Source organism: Prionailurus viverrinus, chromosome B1 (genome assembly GCF_022837055.1).
Source record: "Prionailurus viverrinus isolate Anna chromosome B1, UM_Priviv_1.0, whole genome shotgun sequence".
Taxonomy (NCBI): domain Eukaryota; kingdom Metazoa; phylum Chordata; class Mammalia; order Carnivora; family Felidae; genus Prionailurus; species Prionailurus viverrinus.
The window spans coordinates 21,331,934-21,346,385 of NC_062564.1; the positions used below are offsets into that span (position 1 = coordinate 21,331,934).

General features: G+C 38.7%; 1 protein-coding gene across 1 annotated transcript in view; it reads right to left on the reverse strand.

The window, feature by feature from the left end:
* ZDHHC2 (zinc finger DHHC-type palmitoyltransferase 2) overlaps positions 1-14,452 on the reverse strand; it is a 70,339-nt gene that overhangs the window by 35,075 nt on the left and 20,812 nt on the right. The window contains exons 2-3 of the mRNA XM_047854832.1: positions 11,386-11,412; positions 9,964-10,058 (exon numbers count right to left, since the gene is read on the reverse strand). Coding sequence (XP_047710788.1) covers positions 9,964-10,058; positions 11,386-11,412 — 122 coding nt within the window. The remainder of the gene's footprint in view (positions 1-9,963; positions 10,059-11,385; positions 11,413-14,452) is intronic.

Genomic DNA, 14,452 nt, shown 5'->3' on the forward strand with positions numbered 1-14,452 from the left:
TGGAGTATGATATATCCACATAACTGAATCCTATGATGCACTGCATAATTAATGAACTTGAGCTGTGTTCAGCTCTCTGTGTTCAGCTCAACAAAGAATCTCAACATACTGTTGGACAACAAATCATTTTATAGCACGTAGTATGATTCCATTCATACAAAGTTTTTAAAACCAGAAAGCTATACACTATCCACATATACATACACATATATATGAATTATAAAGAAAAACAAGAGAATAATTAACACAACACTTCAAGATAGTAGCTACTTATTGAGGAATGCAGGGAAATACAATGCGGAAGAGTACACAAGACATGCTGAAAATATATGTTTTTTTGATACTTGGGTGACTTTTAGGTCTTTTCATTTTTCTATTCTTTATTTTGTTATTATTATTATTATTATTATTGTTATTATTATTAGAGAGAATATGCAAGTGTGAGCAGGGAAGGGGAAGAGGGAGGGAGAGAATCTTCAGCAGGCTCCACGCTCAGTGCACAACCTGATGTGGGGTTCAGTCCCATTAGCCTGGGATCATGACCTGAGCCGAAATCAAGAGTCAGATGCTCAACCAAATGAGCCACCCAGGCGCCCCTTATTATTCTTTAAACTATGCATTACAAATGCTTTTTCTGTATGTAGGCCATGTTTTTTAATTTTTTTTTTTAAGTTTTAAAAGTAATCTAAGTAGGTCAATGAAGGAAAGAAAAACAATTTGTTGAAAATGAGGTGATGATATTTGAGCCTAATTCTTCGTCTTTGGAGAAATAAAAGTATTTGTTTAGAGGTTGAAAATTCTAACGAGGTTATATTAAACAGAAAAATAAATCTCCAGCTTCCAAATGTAAATAAGTTTTGGGGCACCTGGATGGCTCAGTCGGTTCAGTCAGACTTCAGCTCAGGTCATGATCTCATGGTTTGTGAGTTTGAGCCCCGCATCAGGCTCTGTGCTGATGGCTCAGAGCCTGGAGCCTGCTTTAGATTCTCTGCCCCTCTCCTGCTCATTCTCTGTCTTCCTCTCTCTCAAAAAATGAATACACATTAAAAGAAAAAATGTAAATAAGTTTTAAGGTACCATAAGATTCCCATATGCATGACACATAGTTAAATATAACTGTAAAATTTCAGCCCCATTAAGGTAAAGAAACTAAACAGAAGTTTTCTAAAAGTAGAAATGTACATAATACAAATTATTCTAAATTAGCATATTAAATTTACTGGCATTAAATTAGTAGATAGGTTATAGTTAGGTCTTTAAGAGTCTCTAAGGTAATTTAAAAAAGTATTCTCTATGTTAAATATTCCTCCTGATATAAATTCACAGCATTTACTTACCTCTCAATTCATTTCATAGTTTTTCAAATTACATTTCAACCAGTCCTTTCTCAAATGAATACAAATAACAAATAAATGAAGGTCACATTTGTGAAGGCATAGTGTGTTCTTTCTATCAGTTGCTCTCCACTTGCTTGCTACCTTAAATCTTAGTTTAAAAACCTGAAACATATTCACACAAGTATTCTGATTGGTTGAATATATAAATGAGGGTGGTGAGTGGCCGTGAGCAGTGTCATTTCCAGCCTGGCAAAGAAGGATGCTGCAGACTGATCCCAGAGGCTGGGGCAGGAGAAACAGCAGATTAAATATCTTGGAATCAAAAAAAGTCCGGGAACCACATTTCCAGGAGGTAGACGACTATCTCCCAATTGGATAATAGATTCCTAGAATTCATTCCATCATTTCAAAGTTACTCTAAAAAAGAACTTTGATAGAAGGCTGATACAATGAGAATATTGTAACTCTTCAGGTCGTATTTAAATCTAAGAGCTGACAAAGAAAAATTCAAATTGTTTACTGATCCATCATATGCGGTTGTATTGGTTTATCAGGGGATTTGCCAGATTTTCTGACTTATTTAATAATTCCAATATTTTTATTTAATGGTTCAACAGTGTGCATCATGCACCCGTTGATATTCTCTTAACATTTAAAATGTCCTGTTCATTGTTTTCAAAGAAAAGAAAAATAAGGACCTAAAGGAAAATGGTCTCAATAGAACTACGTATCTTGTTTGGAAACATTTAATTGGTATAAAGGGTATAACATCCAATGAGGTCATAATGCTGTAACAGTCAAGAAAAAGAAAGGGTCATTGGAAAAGTGTCTATTAACTTTGCACATGCAGATTCCTCTCTCTAGAATGCTAATCCTCGCACTGTATAGATGGCTCCTTCTCACTTTGCAGATTTTAGCTTAAATGCCATCTTCTCAAAGAACTTCCAAGATTCCTTTACTAGGGTAGGTACCCTGAAAATTCTGTCCCTTCCCCCTGTCATACTCTTCCCTAGGTCCATACATTCCTTCTTTGTATTATGCACCACAATTTAAAATTATTTTGTTCAGGGGCGCCTGGGTGGCGCAGTCGGTTAAGCGTCCGACTTCAGCCAGGTCACGATCTCGCGGTCCGTGAGTTCAAGCCCCGCGTCAGGCTCTGGGCTGATGGCTCGGAGCCTGGAGCCTGTTTCCGATTCTGTGTCTCCCTCTCTCTCTGCCCCTCCCCCGTTCATGCTCTGTCTCTCTCTGTCCCAAAAATAAATAAACGTTGAAAAAAAAAAAATTAAAAAAAAAATAAATAAATAAAATTATTTTGTTTGTTCATTGGTCCTTTGTCTAACTCTCCCACAAACATGTAATCCCACACGGGCAGGGATCAAGTCCTAGCACAGATTCAGCATTCTCTTAGGATTGTGAAATGGACAAAGGAACACGTATCAGTAGGCCTGGGTCAGATCACTGACTATCAAGGAAAAACTTGTTTTATTTTTTTTTAATTTTTAAGAATTGTTTTTATTTATTTTTGAGAGAGAAAGGGACAGAGCGTGAGTGGGGGAGGGGCAGGGAGAGAGAGGGAGACACCGAATCTGAAACAGGCTCCAGGTTCTGAGCTGTCAGCACAGAGCCCAACACGGGGCTTGAACTCAGGAATGGCAAGATCATGACCTGAGCCGAAGTCGGATGCTTAACTGACCGAGCCACCCAGGTGCTCCAGAAAAAACTTATTTTATATCTCAGTCCCCAACATTCCATTCTCAGAATCCCACCATTTAGGCAGATATATCTCCCTTCTGTGTTTCTAAAATTAATTTAAAACCTAGCACTGAAAATCAGTTTAGTAAAGACTTAATAATAGTCAAAAGGATTAACCCATCAACATTTTACCACATTTTCTTATGGAGTTCTCTGGATCCTTTTTACCTTAGAGGAAAATTCCAGTCAGTGACAGAACTGAAAGACTCTTTAGTATGTTTAATGCTTTTATTAATAAGTAAACAACACATTGCATCAGGTCCAGAAAACCAAATGCAGGTTGGCAGAATTCTTACTCGTGTCATATGGATTCAAAATATCTAATTCTACTTTGGAATGCACCAAATACACAGTCCTTTCCCCTAGAACACTTTTTATTTTTTAGATTTTATTTTTAAGTAATCTCTAAACCCAACGTGGGGCTCAAACTCACAACCCAGAGATCAAGAGTCACATGCTGTTCCCACTGAGCCAGCCAGGTGCCCCTCCCCCAGAACACTTGTACGTGCACAGGTGTGTCGCAGATTTGAAGAAAGATGACGTTTGTTGAGAGCTGATGGAATGAAGATCTCCTGGGGTGGAACAGATAACATCGCTGACCTGCCACCAGCCTGAAGGGTATGGCAGCCCTCTGACCAGTTAATGCACGCTGTTTTGTTTGGTTTAAATAGTTTTATCCATTTTAAAACATTTTAGATTTATAGAAAATTTGAGAAAATATGATACAGTTCCCATGTAGCTTCTCACCCAATTGTCCACATCATTAACATCATATATTAGTACATCAATGAATCGATACTGATACATTATTAACTTAAGCCTATAGTTTATTCAGATTTCCTTAGGTTTTACTGAATATCTTTTTCTGTTTCAGGATCCCATCCAGAATACCACAGTCCAGGTTAAAGAAGAGTATGATTTTTAAAGGATATACAAATTAAGAAAAAACGTGAAATCTAATAACCAATAGAAAACTCATGGAATGCATTTCCTTTCTTGCTAGCTATTTTTCACTTAGGACAAAAATGAATGTGTAATCTCACCAGTATCTAAAATGTACAAATTGAAACATAGAATTTAATTGACGACGAATAGCTTTCTCAATGACAACAGGCAATGCCAAAGGTCTGATTGAACTGGTGGCACTTTACGTGGCTACCATTCTTTTTTCAAACAATGTGGCAAGTGACTTAAATTCCCTTGGTCTAGGCATGTGACTTTTGAGAATTTATATTAAGGAAATAATGCAAAATATAGGTAAAACGTGTATACACAATATGGGTAACCATGTTAACAAAATTATTTTATAATATGAAAAGTTGGGATCAGCCTAAAATTCCAAGCTGGGATGTGACAGAGTAAACTTTTACACATTTCAGTGAGAATATTACGCCATGATTAAAAATCACAATAAACCAATGATGGACAATTATGTGGGGGGAAAAACTGGAATCTGTGCACGCTGAATAGAAGTAGGAAAAATAACTCGAAGGAAATTCAGCCTGTAAATTGGGTAGATTAGCATGATTTTTTTCCCTTCTCTTTTTGTCCAGTCTCCATTTTCACAATGTATGGTTTTCTTACTTTTATGGGAGAAAATCTTATAAATTGAAAAATGATTAGCAATTTAACAATCCTGTTATATAAAAAGGTAAATTTTAGTTCCAGATTTCTCCTGATTCTCTCAAAAGTAACAAGAAAATATTAACATGATTTTCTTATTACCTCTTCCCCTGCTATTTTAGTCCCATTTTTTCAAAGATTTTTAGCAGCTGAGAGCACCCTATTGTCAATTTAAGCCGAGGACCCCTCATTTTACAAGTGGGAGGGTCTCTGGCTGCTGATCAATTAAAAGATTACGGCGAGATCTTCCACTTTATTAATGGAATAACTCAAGATTCTTTGCCAGCAAGCGAGGGCTCTTTCTTTCATAAAACAGTGGTCTCCAACCCCTTCTGATCATGGACCCATCAGTAAAACAATAATTTGTGACTGACATGCATTTTGATTTGTATTAGCTAATAAATATATTATATATGAAACCTTATATGTGAAACTTTATATGCATTTACATATATTTTATACTTTATATATATTTCTATGCCTTCTATTGTAACTTAAAAAAAAGGAAACATTAAAAGAATAATATGTAAATGGAAGTGCTGCTATTTTTTCTCCATGTGCCAAGCGATACCCTGGCTATACCCACCCACTGTGGTGTCCACTCTCCGTGCTAGAGCGTGGTATACTGCCAAGAGTGTGGGCTTGATGGTCAGAAGAACTTGGCTTTAGGGGCGCCTGGGTGGCTCAGTGGATTGAGCAGTTGAGCCTCTGACTTCAGCTCAGGTCCTGATCTCACGGTTCCTGAGTTCAAGCCCCACCCTGCGTCAGGCTCTCTGATGGCAGCTCAGAGCCTGGAGCCTGCTTCGGATTCTGGGTCTCCCTCTCTCTCTGCCCCTCCCTTGTTCACATTCTGTCTCTGTCACTCTCTCTCAAAAATAAACAGACGTTAAAAATATTAAAAAAAAAAAAAGAAAGAAAGAAAAAGGGGAAATTTGCTTTGAATGTTAGCTCTGTCACATGCTAGTTCTTGATGCCCTGGAGTAATTAGCTAATGTTCAGAACCTACTGCTCCATTTGTAAAATGGTAATAAATAGTATCTATGTCACACAGTTGTAGGACTCGAATAAAGTGTATTTTTTTTTTGTGGAAAAATCATCCAACAAATTGTGGGACAGCTGTAAATTCACTGTCCTCAATCTCGACTGCTCCTTCAATACTGTGACATTTCTTTTCTTTTTTTTATAAATTTTTTTACCTTTATTTATTTTTGATAGACAGAGAAAGACAGAGCACTAGTCAGGGAGGGATAGAGAGAGAGACACACACAGAATCCGAAGCAGGCTCCAGGCTCTGAGCTGTCAGCGCAGAGCCCGACGTGGGGCTTGAACTCACAAACCGTGAGATCATGACCTGAGCTGAAGTCAGATGCTTAACTGACTGAGCCACTCAGCCACCCCTTATTTTATTTTATTTTATTTTATTTTATTTTATTTTATTTTATTTTATTTATTTTTTTAATACTGTGACATTTCTTCCGTGTTTCATCATTTTATTTTCCTCACTCTCTCCAACCACTATTTCAAACCTCTGCTTTCCCACACCTCAATTAACCTACCTCCCTCTCATTCTTAGCTGATGATCTCGCATATAATTTTTTTTAATGTTTATTCCTTTTTGAGACAGACAGAGCATGAGCAGGGGAGGGGCAGAGAGAGAGGGAGACACAGAATCTGAAACAGGCTCCAGGCTCTGAGCTGTCAGCAGAGAGCCTGACACGGAGCTCGAACCCACGAACTGTGAGATCATGACCTGAGCTGAAGTCGGACGCTTAACTGACTAAGCCACCCAGGTGCCCCAATCTCACATATAATTTTAGGGAGAAATTAGAAGGTACTTCAACTTCCACCAAGGCTATAAACACAACCTGCATCTCTACACACAACTACTTGTCTATATCAAATCATTTAGCAAATATTTATTGAATACCTTTAATGGGTCAGACACTGCTCTAGGTATTGGTGATGGGTCAGTGAACAAAACAGATAAAGTTCATGCCATTGCAGGGCTTACGTTCTAGGAATGATATAAAATGAATATGGAACGAGTTACAGAATGATATGCTACGGAGACAAATATAGCAAGGTTAAGGGTTATAGGGCATTCCAGGAATAGTTTGCCCATTTTATACAGAGTGATCATGGAAAGCCTCAAAGATAAGGTATCACTGGAGCAGAGACGAAGTAAGTAAGGGACTTGGTCACACAGTTATCTGTGGGAAGAATGTTCCAGGTCAAGAGAAAATAATCAGGTTTTGAGACCCCTGAGGGAAAAAACATGCTTAGCATATTGATGGAACAATATGCAAGGAAACTAATGTGACTAAGGCAGCACTGAAGAAGGTGAGAGAGGTGGTGTGGGGCCAGACCTTGCGCAGCCTTTTAAACTACAGTAGAGAATTGTGTTTTTACTGTGAGTGTTTTTACTGTGAGTATCAAAGGGATGTGCTAAGCAGAAGAATGATATGATCTGCTTTCCATTTTGAAAGGATCACTGGGGATACTTGATGAAAATATACAGAAAAAGGAAACTGGTTGAAGGGTTACTGCAACATACAGGCATGGGATGTTGGTGGTGGGGACCAGGGGTGAAAGTAGCGGTTGGGGAGGGGGGGCGGGGAATGAGCTCCTGCGGTGCGTGCTTTGAGGGTATGCTTACAGACTCTGCTCAACAGGACAGGACGAGGGGTCTGAGAGCAGAGGAGTTGCCGCGGATGCCTCCCAGGGGTTTAAATGGAATTGCCATTACTGAGCTGGGAAAACTTTAAGAACAGGAAGATTCAGAGAGTGGGTGGGAAATCAGAAGTTTGATTCCAGGTACTTCGAATTTAAAATTTCTATTAGATGCCAAATACATAGCTGGAAATGAGTCTGGAATCCAGAAGAAAGGACCAGGCTAAGGATATTGGGTTTTTTTTTTTTTTGTTTTTGTTTTTTTTAGTATTTATTTATTCTTGAGAGAGAGAGGGAGAGACAGAAAATATTAATTTGAAAGCTGTTGCAATGAGATGATACATAAAGTCATAATGTAGATAAATAAGAGAAGTCCAGGGATTGATCTCTGGAACAATCCAATGCTTTAAAGTTCAGGAGATAATGAGAAATCAGCAATGGAGACCAAGATGGAAATGCCACCATGAATAAAAATGGAATTATTTGGATGAGAAAGTAAGTAAAAATATTCTGGAAAGAAAATAATGGCATGGTATATACAGGAAAATACATGTAATTAAAAACCACTAGAATATAAAGTGGGAAGCCAGAAATTTAGACAAGACTCATGTGTTGCCAAACGAGGGAGACTGGCCTCTGGCCTGTGGGACACGTAGAGTAACTGAATACATAGAAGACATAGAATCGAAGAGTTAAAGTTGATTTTAGACCTCCAGCTTCAGGGTGAAGGATGGATTTTTACAGCGCTCTGGGAAGGGAGTGTAGGCAAGAATGTAAACAGTGAAACCCTATAGGAGACTGCAATGTCTCAAACAAAAGAGATGATTGAGATCCTGAATTAGGGTAATGATAGAAAGAAAGAAAAGAAAGAAAGAAAGAAAGAAAGAAAGAAAGAAAGAAAGAAAGAACATAAGAGAAACAAAGAAAAGAAAAAGGGGTTGGAACCAAAAAAGAAAAATTAGGAAGTAAAAACATCAGCAGGATTTAGATATTGAGGGAGGGCCAAGGAAGCCAGAGAACTCTGGCAAGGCTGCCAAGCTTCCAGAAAGGTGGAGAGTTGGAAGGCTGAGCTGGATGGCAGTGGCATTAACCAGTAAAAGAAACAGATGAGTCATGGTCTGGGAAGGGAGAAGGGGGTGACTTCAGCTTTTGATGTGCTGCATTTGAAGTGTCAGTGGATTAAGGAGCCATGTTTGGCAGGGAGATATGTAAGTTTGCAACAGGAGAGGTCAGAGCCGGAAAGAGATTTGGGAATTGTCAATACAGAGGTTATAGATAAAGAACCAGAAAGGATAAGATCATCCAGGACAGGAGTCAGCATTCTCCTTCAAACCTACAACTAAGGCCAGGAGGGCAGTAAGAGAGCTAATAGGAAAGAAGCAAACATGGCAGGGGGAAGGAAAAAGGGGTAGGAAACAAAAATAGGTAGAGAGTAGAAGAAAAAAAGGCTGTATGTACAGCATTTTAGGCCAACCATACCATTAATTCTGTGCAAATACCTGTGGTTTTATTTTTAATATCCTTTCCCAGGTCATACAGCATTTTTACCAGCCTTCTGACCACAGTTGCATTTCAAACAGATTACTTCTGGGAACAATTTGCAACAATGCCTAGACCTATCTTTTTTTTTTTTTTTTTTAACCTGGCCAACTAAAACCACATTATTGCCGGAACAAAGTTTATTTCAGTTCAACAAACATGTACTGACTAAGTGTCAAAGGTATAGAAATAAGTAAGACATAGTCCTCTGCGCCCAACTTTTAACCAGGGTGAAAGACTTAGAAACAAATACTTAGTCAGAATGATCTTTTCACAATATAAATTTGACCCTATCACTCTACTTAAAATCTTCTGTGGCTGAGACTGCTATTTTTCCCCCAATGTCCACAATTTCCTTCTTCTGACATGGTTAATATGGTTAACATGGCCACTGAGAATAAAGACTAGATTCCTAACCTTCTGTGCAAGTAAATGTGGCCATATAACTAAGTTCTAAACTAAGTGGAAATGGCATCGCAACTTCCAGAAAACATCCTTAAAGGGAAGGACACTTACTTCTACTCCTCTATCCTACTTTCTTTGACCTGCTCTCTGGAAGGTAGACATGATGGCTGGAACTGGAGCACCCATCTTAGGCCAAGAGGTGATGTTGGAAACGGAGGACACACAATAAGCTGTGGACTGGCTACAGACTTTGAATATAGAGAGGATTAGTTACATTGTTATTTTGTTATTATTGTTTCTGGCGGCAAACAGCCAATTAATATACTGTTAGTGTGATAATTGTAATACAGCTATGTTCACCTTCAGCTCTATCCATCCATTCATCCACCCTGCTGTCTGACTCTTAAGTAGAAATGGAACACACCACAGAATTAGGATCAGAAATATAATACTAACCCAGTGCAAAAATAATATTTACAAAGTGAAAATTCAAGTATTTACCAACAGACACATTAATGTAAACAAAGCAATACACTCACTAAGTGCAACATTAACAAAAAGACGTAAAGTTCATTCTTCAGACATCAGTATTATTGATTTCCAACTTCAAGATAACTTCACTAATATTTTAACTTACTTCTTTTGAAGGATTCATTGGTAATGTAAAGATAGTTTTCCAATATGACCAGACGAACATTGCAAAAAGTAGATGATAAGCAATCAGGCACACAACTAAAATGAGAAAAACATAATTATCATTAAAATATGCAAATACACATTAAAATCATAGTATTCACAAAAGATCTGCTTGTTCTAAATGAACCAAATTCTTCAATAACTTAATTATTTCATATCCCACGATTAGAAAGCTCTCATCTGTAGACACCCCCAATCTATTAGCCAAATGGCTAGAGAGACCTTTCCTATATTATAAAAGCCAGGCAGCTGTGACTTCAACTTTAAATAATAAACACAGCATTAAAAAAATGTTAAAACTTCAGGCTTAAAGAACTTCACGGACGAAGAATAGCAAAACCAGTTCCTATTTGAGGAGGTATTTGCTAATTTGGCTTAGATGTAGTCAAATCTATTGGCACCGATTGTTCTAATAACTATATATTTAAACAAACCATCTGGACAAAGAGAGATTTCCTCCAACAGGAGTTCAAGTGTCTTATCACATGGGACAACTTTTAAGAAAAGTATACTTTGTTCAAGCAATGTATATAAACACACTTTGTATGGTGTTTTAGTTGTGAAATACTGTATTAGGCAAGCACAAAATATTCTGTATGTGGTGATAATGAACAATTCTGGAAAATACACTAATATATAAATAAATTCTATAAGATACAGTTGAATAAAATGTTAGTTTAAAATACAGCATGCTTGGTATTTTAAACTGTATGACAATTTCTTTTCTTTAATTTTTTTTTTTCAACGTTTATTTATTTTTGGGACAGAGAGAGACAGAGCATGAACGGGCAAGGGGCAGAGAGAGAGGGAGACACAGAATCGGAAACAGGCTCCAGGCTCTGAGCCATCAGCCCAGAGCCTGACGCGGGGCTCGAACTCACAGACCGCGAGATCGTGACCTGGCTGAAGTCGGACGCTTAACCGACTGCGCCACCCAGGCGCCCCTTAACTGTATGACAATTTCTTAAAGCATGATGATACGCATAGAATCATTTAAAAATTCAGTAATCCAATGAGGCACTTAAATCAGTGTGAAATGGCTGCAGCTAATGATATTTTCCATGAACTATATGGATGACTCAGGAATGGGGTAATATTCTGAGTTGAAACAGGAGATTGTTGATATTCCTGTATTTTGAAGCCACCAAGAATCTTTGGCACAATAGCTACCATTTCAAGGGAGAGGTCTTTGCCAAATGTCTAACAGAGTTCAGTCTGGGGACTGAGAGAAGTCTTTAACCCCACCATGGCTCCACATTCTCAAAGTATAATTTATTAATTCCAACCAACTCTACAGGAATACTATTTTTAAAAAACTACTTTTACAATTTCACATCTAAAACAATAAAAAAACATATCTTACCTTGTTCTCCAACGTTTTCCATGGACACTATAGAAATAAGCAGAAAACAGAGATTAGTAATAGATTACGACATTTACGGCAAACAACAGAGCCTGATGGAGACATAGGTCACTTGAGTAGGTTAATAATTTGGCTCCCCTTCAAACCAACATCGTTAAATATTTGTTCAATTTTATTTAGAGGAGAGGTGACTACTGCTGGGGGACAGGGTGGAGAAGGAAGGCTGGTATTGTTGGTATTTCAGCCCTGACGCCACACAGAAAACAACCCATCAGGCGTCTCCTTGTGGGTCTTATTCCTATATCAATTACTTTCTTAGCCTTCCTCCCGAATCAGGGTTCAGATAAAAGCAGTGTTCTCCATGTGAGGACATTTTCAGAGGCATGTATTGTTCTTTACAAGTTGGCAACTGCCTTCAGATAACTCTCCAGGAAGACTAAAATGTTGGATCCATGGCACACGCTCTGGTCAAATTTCTAGAAGTGCAAATTGTTATGCCCAATGGCTAATGGCTCCCTAGTGTACAATGAGAGATGCAGGTAATGTGCCTGAGAGACTGTCATTTTTGAGGGGCTTATAAATACCCCAAGGTAGATGAGGTCGCTAGATTAGGGATCATTCAGCTGAAATGAGCTGGGACAAGAAACAGTATCTAGAAATAACCCGGGCACTTGTCTTACCTCCTATATTGTGTGCTTGTTTTGTTTCCCATTTGGTCTTCCTCCATTTTTACTAAAGTCCATTTTGGAGGTTTTGGCCTATCTCAAAGTTGGAAGTTGTAGCCAGCAAAGATTTGATATTTCCTAGAATTTAATTTCATTGCCTTAAGAAGCACTGGAACCAGAGTGTAATGTTGTGAAAGATTTTTAAGATCATCTGATCCAACAAACATCCTTCCCAAGAGAGCTACTGAATGTTAGTTCAGGGTTTCTAGAGGCAGTAGGAGCCCATGGTTTTGGAGTAAGTCCATTCCATTATTGGACTGCTCTAAAGAATGATTACAGCATTATAGTGTGCTGAAATTAGTCTCTTTGTGGCTTCTTCCTATGGTATCCAGGCTTCTAACATGTAGCATTAAACAGAAAATCTAAATGACAGACCTTCACGTATTTAAAGTTATTGAGTCTCCATGAAATTTTCTCTTTTAGTCCAAATATTACATGACTTCCAGATCTCTCGCCAACCTTGATGTGGCTCCTTTAAATACAGTACTTCTTTGATTCTCAATTTCCTTTAACATTTTTTTAATGTTTTTTAAAATTTATTTTGAGAGACAGAGAGAGAGAACACACGCATGTGAGCAGGGGAGGGGCAGAGAGACAGGGAGAGAGAGAATCCCAAGCAGGATCTGTGGTGACAGCACAGAGCCAATGCAAGGCTTGATCTCACCAAGTGTGAGATCATGATTTGGGCCGAAATCAAGAGTCAGATGCTTAACCACCTGAGCCACTGAGGTGCCCCTCCTTTAACATTTCTAATGCCCAGAATGGGACAGGCAGACAAGATGGTGACCTTCAATATTATCACTATGGGTCACAATTTTAATTTTCACTTCAAAAGTTTATTTGCCTAATTTCATCTTGCATTAGCCTAATTACTTTCTGGTCTGTACCCTACAGTGGTAATATTTTGCTTTAGAGATTTCTAACTTTCCAATATCCCTGGGAATTTAAACCTCTTCGCCAACTAACTGCGGTACAACTAGGCAACAAGGACTCTGACTTGTTGAAAAAGCCTAAGGAATCCCCACACCTTCTTGGCACTGATGGCGTACAGGAAGAGGGCAAGTGAGGATGGTAAATCATCATCCGAGTTATCAAAGATGTTCCTGTTTGCCGCGAGCACAATGATGGCCTTCAAGGATTCCATCTTGGAGTCTGGAACCAGCCTAGACACCGCAAGGCTGGCGGACTGGGTCATCAGTTCTGGTTTCCAGATGCCCTGTCCTCCTAGCGCTCCCCTCCCTCATTACTCATTCCTCTAAGAAATGGAATGAGGCGTCCGAGAAAAGGCTGAGTGGTCAGTTATCAGTTCAGAATTACTAAGAGTGAGACTTTCCGCTGCAGTATTATCTTTAAAAAAAACTCTTGGGTAGGGGCGCCTGGGTGGCTTGGTCGGTTAAGCGTCCAACTTTGGCTCAGGTCATGATCTCACGGTCCGTGAGTTTGAGCCCCGCGTCGGGCTCTGTGCTGACAGCTCAGAGCCTGGAGCCTGTTTCAGATTCTGTGTCTCCCTCTCTCTCTGCCCCTCCTCTGTTCATGCTCTCTCTCTCTCTGTCTCAAAAATAAATAAACGTTAAAAAAAAATAAAAAAAAAAAAACTCTTGGGTAAAAATAAAACATAAAATCCAGGTTGGAGATTGAAACTATGGGCCAAAGCAATAACCCCTAATACACAAAAGGGTAACAAACTGCTTCTTGATTCAAACCTGGCTTGACTAAACATTCTTAAAAATGTATGCTAAAAAAAAATGCATACCCTCCCTTACCTCTTTTGCATGCATTATCAAGCAATCATTTAATACAGGGGTCAGTAAACTACAGTCCTGTTCCAAATACAGCCAGCCCCCTATTTCTGCAGACAAGTTTTTACTGGAACACAGACATACCCATTTGCTTACGTGGCTATTTTTGTGTTATAATGGCAGAGTTGGGTAGGTGTGACAGGGACAGTATGGCCGTATTTCCTAAAATATTTACTGTCCAATCCCCTATAGAAAAAGTTTTCCAACCCCTGTATATTAGAATTCTTCAGAGAAACAGAACCAACCCCCCCCCCCCCCCGCCACACACACACACAGTGAGAGGAAGAAAAGGGACTGACTGAATTTAAGGAACTGGCTCACATGATTATAGGTACTGACAAGTCTGAAATCTGAAGAGTAGGTCGGCAAGCAGAAAATCCAGGAAAAAGTTAATGCTGCAGTCTTGGGTCCAAGGCAACCTCAAGGCAGAATCTTTCTTCAGGGAACCTCAATCTTTTCTTTTAAGGTCTTCAACTGATTAGATAAAGTCCACCCACATTATGGAAGGTAATGTGCTTTACTTAAAGTCTATTGATTTAAATG